General features: G+C 35.3%; 1 protein-coding gene across 6 annotated transcripts in view; it reads right to left on the bottom strand.

The window, feature by feature from the left end:
* Positions 1 to 27592, bottom strand: part of NEK1 (NIMA related kinase 1) — a 248558-nt gene that overhangs the window by 105725 nt on the left and 115241 nt on the right. For 3 of the 6 annotated variants that reach the window (XM_047856749.1, XM_047856753.1, XM_047856750.1), the window contains exons 19-22: positions 4078 to 4161; positions 3566 to 3649; positions 3024 to 3101; positions 2115 to 2210 (exon numbers count right to left, since the gene is read on the bottom strand). In XM_047856749.1, coding sequence (XP_047712705.1) covers positions 2115 to 2210; positions 3024 to 3101; positions 3566 to 3649; positions 4078 to 4161 — 342 coding nt within the window. The remainder of the gene's footprint in view (positions 1 to 2114; positions 2211 to 3023; positions 3102 to 3565; positions 3650 to 4077; positions 4162 to 27592) is intronic. The other 3 variants (XM_047856751.1, XM_047856752.1, XM_047856754.1) reach the window with 1 other exon arrangement.

Below are 27592 nucleotides of genomic sequence, written 5' to 3'. Positions count from 1 at the left end.
TAAGGTGTAGTGCATAAGAATAATGACTTAACACTGGGCAGACCCAGGTTCAAATCCCTGTTCCATACTTACTGGAATTATGACCTCATCTAATTGTTTTATCCTTTCTACATCTGCTTCAGAAAGTTGTAAAGATTAAGCAAAGCAAAACATGTGCAGTGCTTATAATGTGCATGGCATACAATACACTGTAAGGGGCACGTGGATGGCTCAGTCAGTTAAGCATCCAACTTTGGCTCAGGTCATGATCTTGCGGTTCGTGAGTTTGAGACTGGCATTGGGCTCTGTACTGACAGCTCAGAGCCTGGAGCCTGCTTTGAATTCTGTGTCTCCCTCTCTCTGCCCCTCCCCCAATCATGCACATGTGCGTGCTTTGTCCCTCTCTCTCTCTCAAAAACAGACATTAAAAAAAATAATAAAATGTAGGAATAATTGTTATGATGTATATATCATGACTACCTGCAAATGACACAGCTGCATACTAAAAACCCAGAAAACTAACTGAGAATTGGCGGAACAGGTAAACTCATTCTATAGCAAAAACCAATGATTTCTCCAAATATCAGCAATATTAGAAAAAAAATAAAACCCTGTAAAACAGAAATTTAGGATTATGTACTATCAAGAAATCACCTTTACAAGAAATGTAACAAGTTTGAGCTTAAAATGATCAAAATCGTGTAAGAGATATAAAAGAAGAAAATGAGTAAATGTAGAAAATGAGTAAATGTAGATGTCCCAGGATAAGTTAATTTGTAGGTTTAAGGTAATATTGATAAATGGGAATGCAAGCTGGTGCAGCCACTCTGGAACACAGTATGGAGGTTCCTCAAAAAAACTAAAAATAGAACTACCCTACGACCCAGCAATTGCACTACTAGGTATTTATCCAAGGGATACAGGTGTGCTGTTTCGAAGGGACACATGCACCCCCATGTTTACAGCAGCACTATCAACAATAGCCAAAGTATGGAAAGAGCCCAAATGTCCATCGATGGATGAATGGTAAAGAAGATGTGGTATGTATGTATGTGTGTGTGTGTGTGTGTGTGTGTGTGTGTGTATATATATACATACACAATAGAGTATTACTCGGCAATCAAAAAGAATGAAATCTTGCCATTTGCAACTACGTGGATGGAACTGGAGGGTATTATGCTAAGTGAAATTACTCAGAGAAAGACAAAAATCATATGACTTCACTCAAATGAGGACTTTAAGAGACAAAACAGATGAACATAAGGGAAGGAAAACAAAAATAATATAAAAACAGGGAGGGGGACAAAACAGAAGAGACTCATAAATATGGAGAACAAACTGAGGGTTACTGGTGGGATTGTGGGAGGGGGGATGGGCTAAATGGGCAAGGGGCACTAAGGAATCTACTCCTGAAATCATTGTTGCACTATATGCTAACTAACTTGGATGCAAATTTTAAAAAATTAAAAATAAAAATTTAGAAAATGTAATATTGATAAAAATTCCAATAGAATTTAAAAAGAAAGAAAAAAGAACAAAAATTACCCAAAAATGTGTCTGGTAAGGAAAAAGAGAGCACATAACTAAGGCAAACACTGTAAAAAGAAGAGTAAAAAAGGAAATGAGGAAAGAACTCTATCAGAAATTTAAATATATTTTAAATCCATAATTATTAATACAATGAGGTGCTGGCAGACAGAGTAATGGAGCAGAAGAGAGAGCCTGATGCATGTATACTATAGATTCATTCTCTAGCATATATAAGAATTTAATATATATAGGTATTTATATTAATATATAAAAGTAGCTTTATAAATCAGTGGCAGAAGGAAAGTGTAGCCATTAAATGATGCTGGGTCTTTGATTAGGTACTTAGCAATAATAAAAACTAAAATGAATAAGTAAATTGGGTTTTTACCACAAATCAAATCCCAAAATAACTTCCATACTGATCATCCATAAATATGAGAGAGCAATAGTGAGGGAAAGTGGGGGAGGAGAGAAGAGAGAGAGAACGAATGAGAATAAAAAACGGGAAAAAATAGAATTACCAAGTTACAATGGTGATATACTATCCAGTAAGAGATATAAGAACATTAACATGAGTAGGATCAAGAATATGAGTTAAATCTTACATGCTCTTCCCATACTTTCTTTTCTCTCTCATATGCTTCCTTTCTCTTTCGTTCTAATTGTTCTTTTAGTACAGCAGCACGTGCACTTGCTTGGGCCTGAAAATAAAACCAATCAACAAAGTTAATTACCAGAAAGAAGGGCATAGGTTTTTGTTTTTGTTTCCCCCCACCAAGTCTATAAAGATACTTATTAGCCAAAAAAGAAAAGTTTGGTGGGAGGGAGAATTTCCAGAGTAAAAATATAAGCTCACTTTATATCCCCAGCACCTAAACCAGGGCTCAACACACAGCAGCTCAATGAAAATAAATGCAGGCACATTCTAATGGAAATACAAATGTAAAAGTTTTAAACTATGGTTATTATGTACAGACTGTATTTATCTTCAGAGAAATGGACAATTATATTTTTCATTTTTTTTTTTAATATTATTTTTTTTTTCAACGTTTATTTATTTTTGGGACAGAGAGAGACAGAGCATGAACTGGGGAGGGGCAGAGAGAGAGGGAGACACAGAGTCGGAAACAGGCTCCAGGCTCTGAGCCATCAGCCCAGAGCCCGACGCGGGGCTCGAACTCACAGACCGCGAGATCGTGACCTGGCTGAAGTCGGACGCTTAACAGACTGCGCCACCCAGGCGCCCCTATATTTTTCATTTTTAAGGTTATCATTTATTCTTTTTAAGGTTACTTGTGTAATAGCTTCATACACTTATGCTATGATTTCATCAAATTGTTCTCCATAAATATAAGATATGAAGAGAAGACGACACTATTTTTCAGAAACCAAAGAGTGAGGGATAAATAGGAATGTAAAATTAAGGCAAGAGAATAACTATTCAAGATTTAACACAATTGTCTACCCCAGGTTCCAATTTTCTCAAAGAAAGTCTGTTTATTTCTAGTCTATACCTTAAGTGCTTCAACTTTTTTACGCCTCACGTCAGCCTCCTCACTTCCTTCTTGTCCTTCAGAACAATCAGCTTCTTTCTACAAAGCAAGTAGATAAGCAAACCACTTAGGACAGAGCCTCAAATTGAGGGCAGAGCTCAGAAGATAATATGAACAGACTAATACCTAAAAATATAAAATGGTAAATTGTTCAACACTATTAATTTTCTCTCACAGCTGTAAGTGAACTCTCTACAACTATCAACTCTTATGGACAATGAATGGGAAAAAAAAGACAAAAATAGAATGATATAAAATGTCCATGGGTACTACCTATGTTTTCCTCTCAGAATTCCTCTGGAACAAATGGTCTTATCGATTGTAAATCCAACATATAAAATTTATTTTTTCTCTATGTATAGTTTTCTGATCTTTGACTTTCACTCTCTTCATCAGACTTTGTGTTAGTGTCATAGCATTTTTAATCTTCCTCTATTATAATGTCATTCAATTACTTTTTTTTCCCATTCAATTACTTTTTAAAAAGTTATTTTTCAACCTGCCTTTTCACCACGAAGTTTGGCTCTAATCTGCTGGCGCTCATTGAAATTCTGCAGTCTTATTTGTCTCAGTCTTGCCAGATAAACCTACAAGGAGAGAAAAAGAACACACAATATTTTAATTTAAAAAAAAATAAACATTTTTATTGCTAAAAATTTTTTTGTAATTTAAAGAAAAGTGTTAATCTGAATACAAGAAATAAAAGTTTTGAAATCTGGTTAATGGAAATGTAATATTAGCTTTCAAGTGTTTAATTTAGATCAACTTATTTCTGAAAAGAAATACATTATAAATTTTTAATTTTATCAAAAGAAAAGAAATTGAACTCAGAATACTGAATATCAGTTATGGGACAAAATTATGACACAGCAGGTCAGTCAAATTATATTAACAGGTCCCTCTAGACCTACAAAATCCTTAAATAATTGTTAAGAATTTAAACCATGCAAGAAAGGAAGGCAATAAACTCAAAAATGGCTATGTGACGGAGGTAGCGAACATGCAGGAAGCATACCTCTTCCTCTTTGTTTCTTGGCTTCCCTCCTCTTGAAGAGCTGGACCTGCCTCCATACATAGCTGCCAGGTTTTGCAGGATTCCCTGTTCATCATTTAATGTACTAAGTTTAAAGAATGACTAAGGCTACATCAGCATCTTACCTAGGAATATCCAGGTGCCACTTTATTTCTTTTGGCAAATACTGATCATTTCTAGCTGATAAACTTAGATAAACCCTGGCATTTTCCTCTATCGATTTAACCAATACATTCAGTGAGAACATTGAAGGAATCAATTAAACCCCAAACATAATTATTCAAAACAGAGATCAGGTATGTTTTTATTAGCCATTTAAGTGATCAGGTTTTTAAAACTACTTTGGAGGTTAGCTAAACCCCAAATCAAAGTTTTGTTCTGTAAAAGTCCAATCATTTCTACAAATTTGTTTACATACTAAATATATAGTATTTACATACTATTAAATATTTGAACTCAAACTCTATACTCAGGAATGTCCTATTACTATACTGCAAATGATTATACTCAATCACAAACTGACATCATTTTTAAACATAGTTTATCATAAACATGGAATTATGTTATCAGAAATTATTAGTATCCTTTAAAAAAGTATCAGATTGCCAAACTATCCATGTTCTCTTCCTTCAGCACACAACCACGCTATAAGATTTTTCCTTAAAAAAAAAATCCTCAGTGTCTCACTTCCCTATCTAATGTCTTTTTATCAGCTTGCTGAAAGCATACTTTCTACATACATGACCATTCATGACTTCTATTTTCCTGCTTCCTACTTACTTTTTTTTTCCTATTTACTTTTTAACACACTGCAATCTGGTTTCCAATCCCACCATGACTCTGAAAATTTTCTAGGCTTACCACTGACTTCCTAGTTAACATTTCAAATGGACTCTTTTGAGCAAATTTTGCAATTAACATTTCCACTGGAAATTAGTTTGAATCCACAGAAGTATTTTTTGTCTCATAAAAACATATATGTTCGCTGTAGAAAACTTATAAAATATAAATCACAGTTCTACCATCTGAAACACCTAAAGTCTGTTATTCCCTTCCAAATTTCTGTGCACATGTACAAATACTTAAGCATCTTATCTTTATAACACTTGAATCTTACTATAGTTTTTCTGATTTTATCTTAATATTAATTAGCATATTAATTTTAATATTCTGAGTCTCTCCTCATATTCAATATACTTAAAAACATTATTAACTGACTACGGAATATTCATAATACACCACCAAATACTGTTCTCTAAATCACACATTAAAAAAAAAAAACTCTCTTCTCTTTCATATTTATATTAGCACTCTCTCTTGGGTTCTTCTAATCAATCTTCACTATTTTTCACAGGCTCTTCTTTTCCTTGGCTCCTCACTAATGTCAATATTTTGTCAAGACGCATTCTCTGCTCCTTCTTTTCTACTCATTCCCAGGCTGTAACATATGCTGCCAATTCCCAAATCTAAATCAACCTTGCAGCCCTCTTCTCTTGAATGACTTGAACTGACGTCTGGACAACTCCACTCTTCATGTAGCAAAGCTACTTCAAACAATTTACAAACCTGACCTCATCATTCTTTTTACTATATGATCTTATTCCCACTTCAGTTACTGATCACAGTCAACCACCCAAGTCAGTGAGATGGGAGTTATCATTACTTCTTTCTCTTCTCTGCCAAATACAAATGACTGTCAAATTACCAATCTACCTCCTCCTAATTCTCTAATTATTCCCTTAGTTTCTGCCTTAGCTCATGCTCTTTCCTCTTGACTCCTGGATTTCCAAGACCTTTCTAATTTATCAGTATGCCTCTTAGTCTATTCTATACACCAGTCTACTCGCTACACTGCAGAGTAAATTTTTAACAGTCTCTTTCACATCAAAGCCCACCTAAATCTTTCAATGATTCCCATTATCTTCATAATATAATCCACATTCTGTTCTGATGCATAACAGATAAGGCTGTTTGTGGCCTAACCATATCTATTCTCATCTCTGCCATGGCCTAATCGTAAAGCCTACATTCTAGCCACGACAACTATTTGTGGTTTGCAGACTATGCCTCACTCATCTTCTTAAAATGTCTAACTCTACTCCTCTTCCAAAATGCAAATCAAACATCTCACCCATGGAAAGCCTTGCTCATACCTCTTCCAGTCAATTAGGTGTGATGTGCCATGCCATTTTTATATATACCTTCTGCAGCAGTACTCATCAGTGTATTATAATACAATATAATGGAGGACAGGCAGTCTCAATATAATGGTGGACAGGCAGTATACTCTGATGGTTAAGAACATGGACTATGGTAGACTCCAAATTCTGTCAGTTCACACATTTGTGAATGTCACCTACCATTGCTGACCTTCACCAAAATTACTTGCTGTAAGCTCGGACATAATAATACTGCCGACTCTGTGCATGTACTAGAACAAAAAGTATTATTATATGAATGTGCTCTTTCTCCTCTTCCAGTCTGACAAAAGACTACTGCCCCTCTTCCAAGCAATCTTGGCATTAGCTTATCAGATACTTGAGCTTTTGAGATAGAAGTAAGAGACTAGGAAGGTGAAAGAAAACAAGAAATAGGCAGGGCTGGGCAAATATGTGAAGTGAACTCTGAAAAGATGAATGAAGTATCTACAGAGTTACAGGAGAGTGGGTGGAGAACTGAGTACTGCTATAGACTCTTATCTTCCTTTCATGGTATTTAAGAACTTTAAGTAAAAAAACCTGAGTTACTTTGAAGCAATTTTTTTTAACATTTTACTTTGAAATATTATAGATTCACAGAAAGGTAAAATATACAGGGAGCTTTCATGGACCCTTCATCCAGCCTCTCCCAATTTTATCATCTTGATAAGGACAGTACACTATCAAAGCCAGGAAATTGATTTCAGTAGTTATACATGCATAATTGTGTATCTGTGTCAATGTAATTTTATTATACATATAGATTTATGTAATCATCACCATAATCAAGATACTCAATTGTACCATTACTTTAACACTTCACAGACACATTCACTATTCCCATACCTAACACCCATTAACTAATACAAAGAAAATTTACATATTAGAATCATACAGTACATATCTGTTGGAGATTCACTGTTTATAACAGTATTATTTTCTTGCAGTCCATTCAAGATATTGGATGCATAAATCAATAGTTTGTTACATTTTACTGCTAAGTAGAATTCGACAGTATGAATATACGATAATTTGTTCATTCATTCACCCACTGAAGGACATTTAGGTAGTTTCAAGTTTTGGACTATTAGGAGTTAAAGTTGCTGAGAACATTCATGTACAAGTTTCTGAGTGAAAATATGTTCTTTTCTCTGGGACATACATGCAAGAATAGAATTACTTGTTCTTGGTATGGTAAATCCATTTTTAGTTTTAGAGGGCACTACCAAGCTATTTTGCAGAGTGGCTTTAAGTTCTTACTAGGAATGATTGATCCAGTTTCTCCACATCATCACCAGCATTTGGTTTTGACCACTTTTTAAAAAAAATATTTATTTATATTTGAGAGAGAAGGGGTGAGAGAGAGATAGTGTAGGAGCAAGGGAAGGGAGAAGGAGAGAGACAGAGACAGAATCTGAAGCAGGCTTCAGGCTCTGAGCTGTCAGTACAGAGCCTGACGTGGGGCTCAAACTTACGAGCCATGAGATCATGCCCAGAGACGAAGTCAGATGCTCAACTGACTGAGCCACCTAGGCGACCCTGGTTTTTATCACCTTTTAATTTTAGTCATTCTGATAGGTGGGTAGTGATACATTAATGTGGTTTTAATTTGCATTTCTCACATAGCTAATGATGATGAACTGTCTTTCAACAGTTTATATGCTATCTGTATACTCTCTTCAATGAAATCTTTGGCTACTCTTTTGCATGTTTTCTAATTGGATACTCTGTGTTTTTTAATGTTGAGTTTTGGTGATTCTTCATGTGTTCTAGATACAAGTCCTTTGTTGAATATGGGGTTTACACATATTTTCTCCCAATCTGTAATTTGTATTTTCTTCCTCTCAACAAGGTCTTTTGCAGAACCAAAGTTTTTAATTCTGATGAAGTCCAGTTTATCAAGTTTTCTTTTTATGGACTGTGCTTTTGATGCCAAGTCTAAGAATTCTTTGTCTAGTCTGAGGTCTGAAATTTTCTCCTTCTTCTAAAAGCTTTATAATTGTATGTTTTCCCTTAGAGTCCACGGTCTCTTTTAATAAGAGGTGAGGTTTAGGTCAAGGTTCATTTTTTGCCTATGGGTGGAAGTCCAATTTCTCCAGCACTAATACTAAAAAGGCAAACCCTCCTCCATGAATTGCTTTTGCTTCATTTTCAAGAATCAGTTGGGCATATTTGTATGGGTCTATTAGGGTGTTCTCCATACCATTCCATGAATCTACCTATGTGTCTATCCCTCCACTAGTACTATACTGTTTTGATTCCCATAGCTGTAAGTTAAGCCTTTTTTTAAAAAAAAATTTTTTAATGTTTGTTTATTTTTGAGAGAGCAAGAGACAGAGAGAGAGAGCAAGCATAAGCATGAGCAGGGGAGGAGTACAGAGAGGGAGACACAGAATCTGAAGCGGGCTCCAGGCTCCAAGCTGTCAGCACAAATCCTGTGCAGGGCTCCAACTCACAAACAGTGAGATCATGACCTAAGCCGAAGCCCGATGCTTAACTGACTGCGCCACCCAGGTGCCCCAGTATGCCTTTTTTTTTTTTAAGGTTTTTTTTTTTTTTTTTTTTTTTTTTTTTGAGAAAGAGCACACGTATGAGCAGGGGAGGGGCAGAGAGAGAGAATCCACACCGGCAGTGTGGAGTCCAAAGCGGGGGACTCAAACTCACAAACCTCTAGATCATGACATAAGCTGAAATCAAGAGCCGCTGCTCAACCAACTGAGCCAGCCAGGAGCCCCTGTAAGTAAGCCTTAATAAATGGAAGAGTATTTCTTCCCACTTAATTCTTCTCAAAACTGTTTTGGCTATTTTGGGGTGCCTGACTGCTTCATTGGGAAGAGCATGTGACTCCTGATCTCAGGGTCATAAGTTCAAGCACCATGTTGGGTGTAGAAATCACTTAGATAAAACGAACAAAAAACTATTTTGGCTGTTTTAAGATCCTTTTCTTTCCATATACATTTTATTTTTTTAATTTTTTTATTAAAACAATTTGTTTAATGTTTATTTATTTTTGAAGGAGAGAGATGTAGAGTGTGAGTGGGTGAGGGGCAGAAGAGAGGGAGACACAGAATCTGAAGCAGGCTCCAGGTTCTTAGCTGTCAGCACAGAGGCTGAGGCGGGGCTGAACTCACGAGCTGGGAGATCACAACCTGAGCCAAAATCAGATGCTTAACTGACTGAGCCACCCAAATGCCCCTTTCCATACACATTTTTTTTTTAAATTTTTTTTTTCAATGTTTATTTATTTTTGGGACAGAGAGAGACAGAGCATGAACGGGGGAGGGGCAGAGAGAGAGGCAGACACAGAATCGGAAACAGGCTCCAGGCTCTGAGCCATCAGCCCAGAGCCTGACGCGGGGCTCGAACTCACGGACCGCGAGATCGTGACCTGGTTGAAGTCGGACGCTTAACCGACTGCGCCACCCAGGCGCCCCTCCATACACATTTTAAAACAAGTCTGTCTACATCTATAAAAAAAAAAAAAATTCCTGAGATTTTACTAGTAATTGCACTAAACATAGATCAATTTAGAACAACTTGCCATTTTTATTACATTGAGTCTTCCGATTCATGAACATGGTATGATTCTCCAAGTATTTAGGTCTTCTTTAATTTCAACAACATTTTGTCATTTTAAACACATAAATTAGCCTGCATATTTTATTAATTTTTTTCATTTTTATGGAGCAATTGTAAATGGTATTATATTTTTTGTATTGGTTTCCACTTTTTCACTGTCAATTTATAGAAATTCAGGGGCACCTCAGTGGCTCAGTTGGTTAAGCATCCAATTCTTGATCCGACTCTTGACCTTGGCTCAGGTCATGATCTCTCAGTTCAAGCCCCATGTTCAGCTCTACACTGATGGCACGGAGACTGCTTGGGATTCTCTCTCCCTGTCTCTTCCCCTCCCCTGCTTGTGATCTCTCTCTCTCTCTCTCTCTCTCTCTCTCTCTCTCTCTCAAAAAAAATAAACTTTAAAAAACTTCAGTTGAGGGGCACCTGGGTGGCTCAGTTTCAGTTTCTGTTTCAGTTTCAGTTCAGGTCATGGTCTCACAGTTTGTGGGATCGAGCCCTGCATTGGGCTCCATGCTGATAGTGCAGAGCTTGTTTAGGATTCTCTCTCCCTCTCTCTGCTCCTCCCCTGCTCTCTTTCAATAAATAAACATTGGAAAAAATTCAGTTGATTTTTACGTATTGAATCTTGTATCCTGTTAACTATAATGAACTCATTTTTTTTAGTTTGAGGAGAGTTTTTGTAGAGTCCTTGGGATTTTCTAAGCAAATTAATCATGTCAACTGGAAATAGCAATCATTTTACTCCTTCCTTCTTTTCAAATCTGTATACCTTTTCTTTTTCTTGCCTTACTGCAGTAACTGGAACATCCCGTACTATGTTGATTAGACTGGTGAGAGCAAACATTCTTCCCTTTTTTCCAACTGTAGAGGGAGAGCATTTAGTCTTCTATCCCATATGAAGTTAGATGTAGATTTTTTGGAGCTGAGGATGTTCCCCTCTATTTCTAGTATACTGATATTTCTTATTGTGCATGTTGAACTTAGTCAAAAGACTTTCTGCACCAATTGATATGATTATATTATTTTTCTTCTTTAACCTATTGATATGGTAGATCACACTCATTTTCTAATACTGAAACAAGACTAAATTCCATTTGGTCATGGTTGGGTTAGATTTCCTAAAATTTTGTTTTCCATCTAGGTTCATGAGATACATTAGTCTGTACTTTTCTTCTTTTGTGCTTTTCTAGCTTGAGTATCAAGGTACTACAGGCCTCAAAATGAGTTGGGAAATATTCCTTGTTACTAATTCCTGCAAGAGATTGTATCATTGTATCAAACTGATGTTAATTCTTTGAATGTTTGGTAAAATTCTCCAGTGAAACAATCCAGGCCTAGAGATTTCTTTTTTTGACAGCTTTTAAATCACAAATTCCATTTTTAAAAGTTGTTGAATTTATGAGTGTTAAGTTGCTTATTATCTTTTTACTCACTATAAGATCTGTAGTGATATCCCTTGTTTCATTCCTGACACTCGTGATTTGTGTTATTCTTTTTATTCTTGTCAATCTAGAGATTATCAATTTCATTCATTATTTTCTAAGAACCAGCTTTTCACTTCATTAACTTTCTCAATAGTTTTCCCTTTTTCAATTTCATTGATTTCTACTTTAATGATTTCCCTCATTCTGTTTGCTTTGGGTCTATTTTGCTCTTCTTCTTTTTCTTTTTCTTTTTTTTTTTTTTTTTTTTTTTAGTATTGAGATAGGAACTTAGAGTGCTGATTTGAGACCTTTTTCTTTTCCAATTTATAAGCATCTAGTACTATAAATTTCCTTTATAGGAATAAATACAAATATATGTGCTTTAGTTGCATCTCACAAATGTTAATATGTTGTATGTCTATTTTCATTCAGTTCTATAAATTTTTTTTAAGTTTATTTATTTATTTTGAGAAACAGAGGGAGAATATGAGCAAGCATGAGTACAGAAGGGCAGAGAAGGAGAGAGAGGATCCCAAGCAGGCTCAGCAACATGGGGCTCAAACTCACAAAACCATGAGACTGTGACTTGAGGCAAAATCAAAAGTCAGACACTTAACCAGCTAAACCTCTCAGGTGCCCCTGGTTCTATGTATTTTTAAGTTTTATATTTCCTATTTGGTACCATATTAGTTAGAAGTGTTTTAATTTTCAATTGTTTGTATATTTTCTTGTCCTCTTTCTATTATAGATTTCTAGTTTGATTCCATGATGTTCAAAAATTATACTCTGTAATTCCAAGTCTTCTGAATATAAGGTTTCTTTTATGATCTAGCATATAGTCTTTCTTGGTGAATGTATTATTGCATGTTAACTCATTTCCACTTGAAAAAAAAAGTGTATTGTGCTACTGTTGGGTAGAATGCTCTGTAAGTGTAAATTAGAACTTGTTAGCTTGTGATGGTGTTTAGCTATTCTGTATCATTGCTAATTTCTGTCTAGCAGTTCTATCAATCACTGAGAATGGGGTGCTAAAGTCCCCAACTATACTTGTGAATTTATTCTTTTAGCTGTTAGTTTCTGCTTTGTATATTTTAAAACTCCACTGTTTGTTGTACAGCCATTTACAACTGCAATAGTATTTTTAAAATATATATATATTTTTAATTTTGAGAGACAGAGTGCACTCATATGTATGAGCAAGGTAAGGGCAGAAAGAGAGGGGGAGAGAGAAAATCCCAAGCAGGCTCCATGCTGTCAGTACGGAGCTCAACGAGGAGCTCAAACTCACAACTGTGAGATCATGACCTGAGCCAAAATCAAGAGTTGGCCACTTAACTGACTGAGCCACCCAGGTGTTCCTGAAATGACTTATTGAACTGATCTTATTATATAATGTCTCTCTTTATCTCTCTCTTTGTCCTAAGCAATTTTATTTGCTCTGTTAACAGATTCTTTTAGCTTACTTTAAGAATATTTTTATTTCCCCTTCATTCCTGAAGGACAGTTTCATCAGATAAAGGATTCCGCATCGAGAGTTCTTTTCCTTTATCACTTGAAAAATGTTACGTCATTTCCTCCTATACTCCACAGTTTCAGATGAAAGATCTGATGTCATTCAATTTGGTGCTGCTTTATAGGTAATATAATATGTCATCTCTCTGTGTATATTTAAAGATTTGTCTCATCTTTTAATTTCAGAAATTTAATAATACTGCTTGATGAAGATTTCTTTGTTTATCCTAGCTGGGGATTTGCTCAGCTTCTTACATCTGTAGGTTATGTCCTTTGCCAAATGTAGAAAGTTTTCAAATACTTTTTTCAATCTCACACTTTCTCTTGTCCTTTGGGCTCCAATGATAAAAATGTTAAATCTTTTCTTATTGTTCCACAGATACTTAAGACTGAAATACTTTTTTCAGTCTTTTCTCTCTCTGTTGTACAAACTGAGTAAATTAAGTTGATCTTCAAGTTTAGTAATTCTATCTTCTGTCATCTCCACACTATCACTGGATCTATCCAGTGGATTTTCCAATTGGTTATTATATTGGTTATTATATTTTCCAATTATATAATCTCTATTTGCTTATTTTTTATAACTTCTCTTTCTTCACTGGGATTTTCCTTTTTTTATTCACTCAAGAGAGTTTTATCTCATTGAAGCATTTGTTTGAAGCAGCTTTAAAATCTTTGTCTGAGAATTCCAGTATGTAATTCATCTTGATATGAGTGGCAGCTCAGTGGCCTTACTCATTCAGGTTGTGGTTTTCCTGGTTCTTGGTATGACAAGTGATTTTTTATTATGTTCTGAATATTTTAGTTATTATATTAGAAGACTCTTAATGTCTTCAATTTTAGCAGGCAGTAGGCCCATTTAGGATTAGCATTTCGGTTCTGGCCTACTTTCGTGGGCTTTAGTACTGATAACAGTTTGCCTCTCTGAATCCTTGTAATATTATTCTAACCAGCTTCATTGTTCTGGTGCTGATGGCTCTCCTGCTCAATCCCTCCGGGTGCTATCTTGTGATGATGAAAGTTGTCTCCCTGATCCATGTACTGTTACTGGAAGATCTCCTGAGGGTGGGAGGCAGGTGACACTGGGTCTGGGTCTTCTTACATCACTAGACAGAGGGTATGGAGACACAGATCTTCATGGCTACTACTGCTGTGGTCAGATAAAATCACCTGCTAGTGCCCTAGATGTTGAGTAGAACCGGGAAGGTGCAAGGCTTTGCTGCCAATGTGGGTCAAAATGCTCTCCAAGTTACCTGCCCATGCTCTAGTTGTGGAATGAGGTTGGGGCAGCCTGAAACTTCATTGCTGCCCACAGCTTACAACAGGATCCTCCTGATATTCCTCTTTTCCATTAATTTGGCAAGTGAGATCAGGCTTTTGCTTTTTGTTTTTGCTTTTTTTCATCTACAGTGGATCTGGGATCCAGGCCCAGCCCACAAAAATGCGAAATAAAAAGAAACACCAGGGAGGATTGCCTAGGTGGCTCAGTTGGTTACATGTCCGACTCTTGATTTTGGCTCAAGTCATGATCTCATGGCTCTCTCTCCCTCTCTGTCCCTTGCCTGCTTGTGTGTGCTCTCTGTCTCTCTCTCTCTCAAATAAACTTAAAAAAAAAAAAAAAAAAAAAAACCAACAAAACAGGGAACCACATACCACACTGTTATTCCTAAGTCCTGAAGTCCCTAGTTAGCTCATCTTCTTCCTTCCAGCATATAGAATTCTACCATAATTGTATGTTAACTAGTTTCCAGAGTATTTAACTATATTTAGAGGGGAGGAGCCAGGAAAAGTGGGTTTATGCCATCTTGTTCTGGAACTGTGTATAAGTTACTTTTTAGTATCTAGGGTTTTTATAATGCAATATACTTTGTGATGGGACTACTATCATTAAGGTTCTAAAGAGTTACCTGGGACTGTTGTAAAGTTTAAAAGAGACTGTTATGGGCTGAACTTTGATCTTCCAAAATCCGTATGCTGAAGTACTAATGCCTACTACCCTACTCTTTGGAAATAGCATCTTCATCAAGTTAAAATGAGATTGTTAGAGTAGGCCCTAATCCAATATGACTGGTGACCTTATAAAAAGGGAATGTGGAGCAGATGCACATACAGGGAGAAAACTATATGAAGTGAAGGCAGAGATTAGGGTGATGATTTTAATGTCAAGGAAGGCTAAAGACTGCCAGCCAACCACCATAAGATAGGGAAGAGGCATGGGTGATTCTTCCTTACAGTCCTCAGAAGGAACCTACCCTGTAGACGTGTGGGTCCTGGACTTTTACCCTCCAGGACTGTGAGATAATAAATTCCTGTTGGTATGCCACTTATTTTGTGACATTCTGTTACAGCAGCCCTAGTGGCCTAACACAGAGGTGGTGCATATAAAAGATCTAACATAAGGCCTGGCATAGTAAACTTTCAATAAACACCCACTCTTATTATTAAACTGCTGGTTTAACTATTTATCTACTTTATTGCTTATCTTACATTCTCTTGCTGGCACAAAACCTAACATACTATAGTCAATAAATGTTTGTATAATACTAAATAAATGAATGAAAGAATAAATGAAATGTTTAACACTTAACTGAACATTTTCAAGACAGTTTTCCATTAGTATAAATAAATACAGAATTATTTAAGATCAGTTAATAAGAAAGTAACATTTCTCAAGGGAAATAATTCAGAAGTTTTTCTAAGTAATTCAACAGAAGAAAATTGATAACCAAGAAAAATTTTGCACACGTGTACCAGGAAACATGTTCAAGGATGTTCAAAGCAGAAATCAAACCAAACTAAATAAATACTGACTGTCAGGAGAATAATTGTGGTATATACACACTACTATACAGTTATACTCAACTACTGAATGAATTTTAAAAAATAATGTTGAATGAAAAAAACAAGTCCTAGTCTATATATAGTATAATTTTCATAATGCTCAAAAACAAACAAGAATAATATATTGTGTAGGTACATATACATAAGTGGAAAAAATTATTTTAAAACAACCACAGTAATGATAAATCCACAATTCAGGATAATGGCAACCTCTAGGAGAAGGCAGAAAAAAAAAGGTTAGGACAGAGGTTGACAAACAACAGCTCACAGGCTAAATCCAACCTACTACCTATTTCTGTTATGGTCCATAACCTAAGAATAGTTTTTCATATTATTAAATGGTAGAAAAAAATGAAAAGAAGAATATTTCTTGACCACACATAAATTACAAGAAATTCAAATTTCACTGTTCATAAATAAAGTTTTACTGGAGTTCAGCCACACTCATTCATTTACACAGTGTTGACGGTTACTTTTGTGCTACAATGAAGAGTTTGTAGTTATGACAGAGACCTTATGGCTAATAAAGCCTAAAGTATTTATTATCTGGCCCGTTATAGAAAAACATTTGCCAATACCTAGATTAGAAAGCAGCATACGGACTGAAATTAGTAGTGCTGTACCTCCTAAGCGTAGTATTTTGCTTCATAATTTACACATCTATTCTTTCCTATGTACCAAACATTATATTTTAGAAGGATAAAAAGAGAATAATTTTTAAAGAACTGAAAAAAATATTTTAAAATCAACAACTTAGTACTGAAGAACTAACCTGATATTAGGATAGTGTTTAACAAGAATCAGCAAACTCTAATACCCAGGTTACATCTAAGTTGCTGCCTGATTTTGTAAATATAGTTTTACTAAAACAGCACCACACTCGTTTGTTTTGTAGGACACCATATGCACTGCAAAGCCCGAAGTATCTACTACCTGCCCTTTTACAGAAAAGCTTTGCCTACCCTTGCTCTACAAAATTACCATGTCTAAAAGTTTACCTAAATTAAAGCAAATACTAATATGAGATTTTAAAAAGGAGCAAAAAGCATAGTCAAAGAGCTGAAAGCACAATCTCCAAAGTCACAAGCACTGGGCTTGTATCCTGCCTCTGAACATACTACATGATGTTAGGCAGAGTACTAAGGACTGTGAGCTGGTTTCAAAACCTGTAACTTGGTAGTGATAATTCCTACTCCAAAGAATTATTGTCAGAATTAGATTCTCAGTTACTTTACTTTTTATTCATACTGTTTACATACAGGACAACAAACTATTTGGCTGAAAGTCTTCCTTGTTAGTTTCCCTAACCTTTGAAAATTTCAGTTTTTGAAAATTTCAGTGACCTAAACAGGGAAAACTTTGAATACATACACAAGCATATAAAATTATTTTTAAATCCAGTTTCTTTAAATTTCAATTCAACCTAAAACTAATTTGTGTTCCAAAGGCTTATTCATAAGTCAGGAGACTTTAATTTCATTTTGCCATAGAAACAATGTTATAATTCATTATGATTTCCCAAAGCACTTAATGAAATATACTCAGCAAATAATTTACAGTTTCCCAATTACAAAAGATTAATTTTTAAGACTCAGAACTTAATCCTGTTTAGATTTGTCTATTTATAATGTGATTTGTAAATGTATTACCTAATACATATCAGGTTTGAGACCTAAATCTGTTACAACCTCTTTAAAATTGCTTCTCTTCATCAGCAAAATGGAGATTTTTATGAGTGATTTTAAGGATAAACCACAATGTAAATGTATATACATTTTCAAACTATACAAATAATGAGTATTAACACTTATTAATAAATAATACTGCCTTAAATCACTGGTTAATTTTTTTTCCTGAAGAGTCAGTGATTACAAATATTCATTTTTGTACTATGTTCTAGGTATAGTTATATAAAGATGTCAGCAGTTACAATGTTGAATTGAGAAACAAAATGTTTCACCATCCCAAAATATGCATTAATGACCACTATAAAGTTAGTCCCCACATATTATTCCATCCTCACCTAACACCAGTTCCTATTTACATTCATCACATTAAGGTCCTTGCTGATCAATCTCTCCCTGACTGTTGGATGGTATACAAAGTGAATGACAAAGGAAATTGCAAATTTTGCCAAATATAAAGGATTTCATAAAGATGATGATAGTAATATTATAAAATTATTCAAATCAGATGCAAAATCATCTATAAATATGACAGGATTAGATAAGTTAAGTGAATAAAAGAAAATTGCAAAGAATTACAATGTTGATTCCTCAAAATATTTTGGGTATTAAAAAATTAAGAAATCATCTTTGGAAAACTGCCAGTCTCTGCCATTTCTGAAAAAATGGTTCTTTTTTATATTACAGTTATAAAAGTAGAACATGTAAAATTATGAAGTGAAGGTGTACCATCTTTCATCAATTCTGATATGAATATTTTTAACATTCTAACATTTTTTAAATGGGGGTCATCTCACAGTCCATGGCATCTTACAATCTGTTATAAACTTATCAACTTTCGGCCAGACATCAGTTGTAACATAAATGTTATATCTGAGTGATGTCTAAATTTTGTTAGTTCTTTCTTGGCGTCATAATCGGACAACTATAATTCCTTGAAGTTTAGATATAAAATATCATTTATGAGCTTGCTCAAGAGGAAACATGACCCCCCCTAGTTGTTGAAAACCTCTCATTGATTCCTTTTGATAAGAGCAAGAAAATGCTAGCAATAAAACTGGTAGACTGGTGTTGACTTGAGAGAAAATCCAAGAGATAAAACTGAAGTACTCTTTTAAGAAATGCTGAAGTTTCAATGCACTTGGTGTTACAGAGAATAATATTATTTGAGAAAATATGAACATCAATGGCCCTGATTTAAGAAAGTAATGACTGGAAAGGTATATTATGAATGTGAAGTAGATTTAGGAATGAATGTCTTTATCAATTTATTTCATTCATATTTTCCTTTTTATGGATTCACAAGAATGATATAATCAAAAATGTAAATTCAAAAGTTAATTCAGCAAATATAAAATAAAAAATGAAGTGACAAAAAAGCAATGTATCAGTTAAATTGGCAACAGTTTTTCTCTTTGAGTCAGATGTAAAATAACAATATGACTTACAGTTGTATCTTGGATTTGATAAAATGCATACTATATTCATTACACAATTCTGTCAAATATTATAATCCTCCTCAAATTAATTACTTTCAAATTAATACAGACTTGCAAATATAACCAAAATTCTGATAAAAATATAAAACAAAATAATTTTTAAACTGCATTTTTCAAGGTAAAACCCCCATCAAACCTCTTTTTCACTCTTTACTACAAAATGTGGATCTCTATTTTAGTTAGGTCTACTTTAAAGTGATCTTTTTCAATACCAACAATGCTGGGCTAAGGAGCGTCTCCTACAGGAGACAGGGTTGCTCAGAGACAGCACGTAACATTATGAATGAGTGTTCCCAAAGACTTTTGATTGTGTTTTCAGAGTAGACTCTGAACTCCTTGAGTTATCTACCATACTCCTCTCCCACTCTTCTTCCCAATCCTAATTATTAGAGCTGATAAACTCTTCCCTATGGTGACAATACAATGTCTGTACTCTGAAGTTCCTATGAAGATAAACGAAGGTCAAAAAATCAGCAAGTTTTCTGTAAGCTACATAACACGCTGTATATAATAATTATTATGTCTATAGTTAATCACCATTCCCCTCACAGTAGGAAACCAATTTACTCTTCCCCACTGAATCTCTCCCTCATCCTCTGCAGTAGTGCCCAAGCAAACAAGGCAAAAAAAAAAAAAAAAAAAAAAAGTACCATGAACTCTCTTGTCAAGAAGATAAGGAAAATGCGATTTCAGGCAAAAACTAGAAACAGCACTTTCTGAGAACTGCAAATAGTGCAGTATTGCTGAAGTTTAAGGGATGAAGAAAGTAAGAGAGAGAGGAAAATCAAGAACAGTAAGAAAGCCTAAGGATGGAAGCTTTCAGCTAAGCTAAAGTGGTTTTAATCTACTCTCCAAGCAATAAAGAACCACTGAATAACTTCAAGCAAATGAGCAATGCATTCAGTTTTGCTTTAGAAAGATTACTGGCAGCTCAAGTAAAAGATGCATTAGAAAGATCCAAGATTAGAAGTAAAGAGATGGAAAGAATAGCAAGTGACAAGAATTTCAACAAGGGCAGAAATAAAAATAGAAAAGAAGAGAACACAAGATATTCAGAAGGTAGAAAACATGGGATTTGGTCACTGGTTGGATATGAGCTAGATAGGCAGTGACAGACAGAAGATTCTGAAAGAGCACTTGAATTCCCAGCCATTCAAATCAAAACCTCAAAGTCAAACCATCTTTGATGGTGATTCTTTACAGTAAGATGGGTAATACAGAAAGGGAAGTACATGTGAAGATAATTAAACAAGTTTAGTTTTGAAAATGTTAAGAAAGAAGGAATGGAAAGCCCAGTTCTGGGTAAGATGTTAGAAACACATGCTACCCCTCTTCTCCCACTGAAAAGAACTATAAAATCTGGACACAACAGTTGAGGACTCTGAAAAGTAAATAGAAGGAGGTAAATTAGAGAACACCAGAACTCAAAGTACCACCAAGCACATGGTGAGTTATCATTTTTTTAAAACAATCTTTCTTCTGGCTTAAATCTAACTTGGCCAAAAACCTGGAATTAAACACTCTGGTAATGACAGGTAGAGAAGAAAATTTCTAGGTCTAGCTTACGAACTGCAGAGGGAACTCTTTGGAAAACTTGAGAAGGGAGGAAATCTCCCACTTTTTTTTTCTTTATCTCTCCTTTTTTAAACTTTCTCATGTGCTGTAGCTCCCAGGAAAGCTCACCACTGTGGTGGCAGCTGAGACAGAAAAAGGAGCTTACAAGAAGCAAAACTCTAAGGGAGGGGAACCTTTGTCTCCTAAGACACTGACGTGCCAAAAAGGTAGAGCCTAGACAGGAAGGTTATACCAGGAAGACTGAAAAGTGGAGCCCCAGGGAAAGGAAAACATCAAGTTGATGGCAAACTGGGTGGAACTTAGGAAAATGACCTCATAAGTTGTTTATAAAATCCTGGGCTCACTGGTAACCTGTGTATGTATGGATATAATCCTGTTCTATACACCAAAGACTTTGAAAATAGAGCTAACAGCCAGACCTCTACGCAGATCTCAGGCAGACCACACTGGGCAGTATACATGCAGGACACATCTGAAGGGCACTATAAGACATTGAGAAAAAAAAGTCTAACTAGAACTGCAGAAAAGTAGGTACTTGTAGCCTGGGCCTTATAGGTCAACTGTCTGCTAAAACAAAAGCAATCAACAATCTCTGTATGATTTAAACAAAATTCAAAATCTAATACTATGACATCCCAAATGTTCAGATATAGTCCAAAATTAATCAGCGCATGAAGAACCACAAAAAAAAATTTCAATTTACTTGGGAATATGCAATTAACATATTATTTAAATGACATTAAACATTAATTATTATTATAATTATATCACTACTATGTTACATAATAAAATTATATTATAATATTAATATAATTATCTGACAAAAACTTTAAAGACACTATTATAAAAGTGCTTGAAAAGTAATCATGAACAGTGGTGAAAAAAGATTAAAATAGGAAGTGTTAGCAAAGAATAAAATGATATAAAGAAATAAAGGAAACCAGGGATGCCTGGGTGGCTCAGTCGGTTGAGAATCTGACTTTGGTTCAGGTCATGATCTTACAGTTCATGGGTTCAAGTCCCACATCGGGCTTGCTGCTGTCACAGAGCCCACTTCGGATCCTTGTCTCCCTCTTTCTCTGCTCCTTCCCCGCTCATTTTCTCTCTCTCTCTCTCTCTCTCTCTCTCTCTCTCTCTCTCTCTCTTGCTCTCTCAAAAATAAACATTAAAAAAAAGTTACAAAGAAAATCAAATGGAAACACAAGAAATGAAACATACAATCACCGAAATAAAACATTCAGTAGATGGATCAAATAAGCATAATGATGATGAAAGGGGCAAGAGTAAGAAAACCTGAAAAGGGAATAGAAATTATCCAATCTAAATAAAAGAAAAGAAACTGGAGGGGCCCCTGGGTAGCTCAGCTGGTTGAGGGCCCAAGTCTTGATTTCAGCTGAAGTCATGATCTCACAGTCATGATATCAAGCCCCATATAGGGCGCTCTGCTGAGCAAAGAGCCTGCTTGGGATTCGCTCTCTCCTTCTCCCTCTGCTCCCCACTCTCTAAAAAGAAAAAAAAAAAAAAAAAGGAAAGAAACTGGCAAAAATTGAACAGAGCTTCACAAACCCATGGAACTAGAACAAAGATCTAACATTCATGTGATCAGAGAACCAGAGAAGAGATTCAGTACTAAAAAAAATATCTGAAGAAATAATGGCTCCAAAATGGCATAAGGCATGAATCTACAATTCCAAGAAACCAAGCAAACTAACAACAGAATAAACCTAAAGAAATCCATGCCAGAGACAACTTAACTACACTGCTAAAACTAAAGACAAGCAAAAACAAAACAAAACAAAAACAAAAAACAAACAAACAAAAAACCACAAAATTTTGAAGCATCAAGAGAAAAATAAGACATTACTTACAGGAGGAAAATAATTTGAGTAGGTGAGGATTTCTCATTAAAAACTATGGAGGACCAAAAGAAGACAGGTGACATTTTTTTAAATGATAAAAAAATGAAATGTAACCCAAAATACTACATCCAGTGAAAATATTGCTTCCAAATAAAGATGAAATAAAAATGAGGATTTATAGCTAACAGGCCTGATCTAAAAGAACTGCTAAAGGAATTTCTAGAGACAAATGACTTAAGAAAAGCTGGAACATTACGAATGAAGGAAAAGCAAAAGAAACAGTAAATATTTGTGTAAATGTAACAAAGTATTCCTGTCTGCTTGAGTTCTGAAATATATTTAAAGTTGCAAGCAAATATTATAACGTTGCTTGGTAGGGATGTAAATGCACCTAAATATAACAGATAAGACAACTATAGCATAAAACGCAAAAGCGTAAAGGGACCTTTATGGTGGAAGGATCTCTACATTCCAAGTAGTAGTAAAATGCTGTTTATTATGAAAAGTAAAGTATGCTTTTAATTCCCTTTAGCAACCACTGAAAGGATAAATGAAAAACACAGCCAAAATCAGAAGAGATTAACTGAAATGAAGTAATAAAAAGTGTTCAAATAACCTAAAGTTGGCAAGAATTTGGAAAGAGAAACAAAAAGAGAGAACAAACAGAAAATTAATAAAGTGTGGGGCACCTGGCTGGCTCAGTCGGATGAATGTCCGACTTTGGCTCAGGTGATGATCTCGCAGTTTGTGAATTCAAGTCCCCCACTGGGCTTGCTCTTCTCAGCATATAGCCTACTTTGGATCTTCTGTCCCCCTCCCTCTGTCCCTTCCCCACTTGCGCTCTCTGTCTCAAAAATCAATAAAACATTTTTAAAAATTACAAAAAAAAGTCATGCATAAATCTAAACATATCAATAATTATATTAAATGCCATTAAACATAATAATATAATTCAATTACATTAAACACACTGATTAAAAATAGGAATTGTTAGAATGGACTTAAAAAAGTTCACAAACCAACTACAGATTCACTACAAAAATCTTACCAAATCAGTCATTACAGGTAGTTTAAAAAGATGAAACTAGATGTACGATGCAAACGCTAATCAAAAGAAACTAGAATGGTTATACTAATATCAAAGAAAGTAAACTTCAGAGCAAAAATAATTAACAAGAATGTGGCACATGGACTCTAAGGTAGCCTCTATAAACCTTGCTTCATGAGGTTGACACCCCTGTGTAATCCCCTCCCTCTGAGCGTGGGGAGAATCTGTAATTTGCTTCCAACCAATAAAATATGACAAAAATAGTCATAATTACCAAAAACTAGAAACGACCCAAATGCTCAATGGGTGAATAGACAAACAAACGTAGCACATCCATATGATGGAATATTACTTACCAACAAAAAAGATAAAGCTAGATATAGGCAAAAACTTGGATGAATATCATTAAAATACATGAAGCCAACTGCAAAGGCTATATGCTGTTATATATGTGTGTACACATCCATACAAAATAAGATATTCTTAAAAAGACAAAACTATAGTAATGGAGAATAGATCAGTGGCTGCCAAGATGGGGGATGCAGACTATATTAAGAATAACACAAGGGGGCGCCTGGGTGGCTCAGTCGGTTGAGCGTCCGACTTCAGCTCCGGTCACGATCTCACAGTTCGTGAGTTCGAGCCCCGCGTCAGGCTCTGGGCTGATGGCTCAGAGCCTGGAGCCTGCTTCCGATTCTGTGTCTCCCTCTCTCCCTGCCCCTCCCCCATTCATGCTCTGTCTCTCTCTGTCTCAAAAATAAATAAACATTAAAAAAAAAAAAGAAGAACACAAGAGAATTTCTGGGGTGAAAGAGTTGTTCTATGTTCTGACTGTGGTGGTAGTTACATGAATTTATACATGTGTTAAAATTCAAACTAGTGGAAAAGAAAAATAAAGTTAATCTTACTCTAAGATAATTTTTAAAATAAAATAAGTTCTTAAAAACAGGATGCTGATGCAACACCGAGGAAATGATTCCAGAGGCAACTAGAGAGAAGTTAGGAGAGGTGTCTGAATAACTGGTACAGATATTGAAATCATCAGCCCCTGATTAAATAATATGTGGGAGCACCCCAGGATATTATTTACAGAAAGAAAATAACCAAGGAGAGAACCCCAGAGAATATCAGCATTTAAAGACTGAGAAGAATCCTATAGAAGATATTTAGAAATAGTAATCAGAGAAGTAACGGATAAATAAAGAGAATATGGTATCACAGAAGCCAAGGAGCAAATACCGAAGTAGTCATGAGATCAAACATCGCAGAATGGTCAAGTTTCAAGATGATTTTGTCATAATAAGCTGTGGACTTGAATGGAAAATTGAATAGTAGGTAAGCAGTAAGAGACAACAGGTTCTTCATTAATTTGAAGTGCCTGGCTATAAAGAGGAAGAGGAGGACAGGATGATGACTACGTAGAAATGTGAGGAACACAAATATATTTGTAGGCTAGGGAGGGTTATCAATAAACAAAGAACATTCAGAAAAGAGAGTCTGAAATAACTGATGGTTAGATAAGGAAGGTCCTTAAGTAAACAGATGAAAGTGTGAGCTCTAAAGTCAGACTACAGAAATTTAAATACTTATTCTATCATTTAATAGCTATAAAACCTGAGCTAGTTAATTTTTCTTTATGCCTCAATAGGATATAAACTGGCAATGTAACAGGATCTACCCCAGAGCACTGTTGTGAGATTAGAGTTAATATAAGAACGTAGAACCACACCTAACATAAAGTACCCAATAAATGAGATATTAATAATTATTAGAATTAAAATTATCAAACAGGATGGAATGGGAAAGACGACTTTTGAACAGAGGAAATTCTATCCTTTCCTGAGACTAAAGAAAACAAAGAAAGATTTGGTACAATTACAAATAAATTTATAACTTTGGAGGCAGAAAATATGAGGAAATGTGGGACTCTTAAGCCTAATTTTCTCTATGAAATAATGATTATCCTCATAGAAAGATAGATAAGGGACAAAAACATAGAGGAAAATTTCCACTGTGGACAATGGGAGAGGCTGCTGACCATGAAGATATAAAAGGATTGCTAGCAGGATTCAGCAGCTTGGCTGAAACCAGAGACCAAAAATTGACCTGACATTAATCACTGTAGCTTTAATTTCCTCCAGCAACGTTCAGAAGCTTGAATGTAAAATAGTCACTAGCTAAGTAACACATAGTAAGGAGGGATATGTCAACTCAGAAAGGAGGGCTCCCTAAGGACAGGCCAGTCAATTACACAGGTATGCATATAAGTCTGTGAACTTAATTTTCACATTATTCCAACAAGTTTAAAGGCATCTCTTTTGGAAACTACACAAATGTCCATCAACTGAGGTATAAATAAACAAATTATGGTACATCCACACAATGGAATATGACTCAACATGGAATAAAAAAAGAACAAACTACTGATACACATCAGCCTCAAAAAAAACCATATATAACTGATAATTTTGTATACAAGTTTTATTTTTTTTTTAATTTTTTTTTCAACGTTTATTTATTTTTGGGACAGAGAGAGACAGAGCATGAACGGGGGAGGGGCAGAGAGAGAGGGAGACACAGAATCGGAAACAGGCTCCAGGCTCCGAGCCATCAGCCCAGAGCCCGACGCGGGGCTCGAACTCACAGAACGCGAGATCGTGACCTGGCTGAAGTCGGACGCTTAACCGACTGCGCCACCCAGGCGCCCCTACAAGTTTTATTTTTAAAATTTTTATTTAAGTAATCTCTACACCCAATGTGGAGCTCGAACTCCTGACCCTGAGATTGAGAGTGACATACTCTTGCCACTGAGCTAGCCAAGTGCCCCCTACATAAAATTTTTAAAAAGACAAAAGTATAGTGACAGGAGGTACATCAGTGGTTTCTTATAGCTTCTGGTAGACTGACTGCAAACCCTCCCCCAAGTTTTATTGAGATATAAGTGCCAATTAATATTGTACTAATTTAAGGTGTACAACATAATGACTTGATATATATACATACATACATATGAAAAATAATTATTACAGTAAGTTTAGTTAACGTGAATCATCTTACACAGTTACAAATTTTGTTTTTCTTATGGTGAGATGATAAAACTTAAGTGATGCTGGAATAGTGCTATACCATGATTGTGGCAGTAGTAATATGACTATATGCATTTCCCAATACTCACTGTGATATACATTCAAAAGTGGTGAATTTCATTGTATTTAAATTATATCTTAATAAAACCTAGTTTTAAAAAGTTCTTTATTTGAAGACCTGAGTATAAAGTTCTATCAAGCATGTTGATAAAGACAGCATTTAAAAGGAGCTTCCTTCACCTAGCCTAGTCTACTGTCCCAAGATATAATCTCTAAAATAACAAAGAAGAGTATGGTAGGCAGAATTTTAGAAGCTCTAAAGTTTTTCTTTTTTTTTTTAATTAAGCTTTTATTATTTTTCAGGAAGGAAGGCAGGGAGGGAGGGAGGGAAAGAGAGAGAGAGAAGCTCCAAGGTTTCTTATTAATTCCTTGCTGCTCCAACAGACTCACAAATGCTACATAATCCCCAGGACTTTATATAGGATGGGTTTTATCTCCATGATTGGGTTATGTTAAATGAGATGACTGACATTAAAATAGAGACATTACCTTAAAAAAAAATTTTTTTTTAAAGTGGGGCACCTGGGTGGCTCAGTCGGTTAAGCTCAGGTCATGACCTCACAGTCAGTGAGTTCGAGCCCTTCACTGGGCTCTGTACTGACAGCTCAGAGTCAGGAGCCTACTTCAGATTTTGTGTCTCCTCCTCTCTCTGCCTGTCCCTCACTCATGCTTTGTCTCTCAAAAATGAATAAACGTTATAAATAAATGAATAAATAAATAAATGACATTATGCAGTGAGCCTGACCAAATCACATGAGCCATTTATTTATTTATTTATTTATTTGTTTGTTTGTTTAAATATTTATTCACTGATAGGAGATACTCGTGAGCTATTTATTTCTTTAAAATTCAACTATAGTTGACACACAATATTATATTAGTTTCAGGTGTATACAGAGTGATTCAGTATTTATGTACATTACAAAATGATCCCACAGTAAGTCTAGTTATCATCTGTCACTATACAACTTATTACAACATAACTGACTATATTCCCTATGCTATACTTTACATCCCCATCACTTCTTGTTTTATAACTGGAAGTCTATACCACTTAATCCCCTTCACCTATTTTGCCCATTCTCTCACTCTTTGCCCCTCTGGCAATCACCAATTTGTTTTCTGTATTTA

The sequence above is a fragment of the Prionailurus viverrinus genome, chromosome B1, assembly GCF_022837055.1.
Source record: "Prionailurus viverrinus isolate Anna chromosome B1, UM_Priviv_1.0, whole genome shotgun sequence".
Classification (NCBI taxonomy): Eukaryota; Metazoa; Chordata; class Mammalia; order Carnivora; family Felidae; genus Prionailurus; species Prionailurus viverrinus.
The sequence above is the reverse complement of the archived record's forward strand: the minus strand, read 5'-3'. Positions and strand labels throughout refer to the sequence as shown.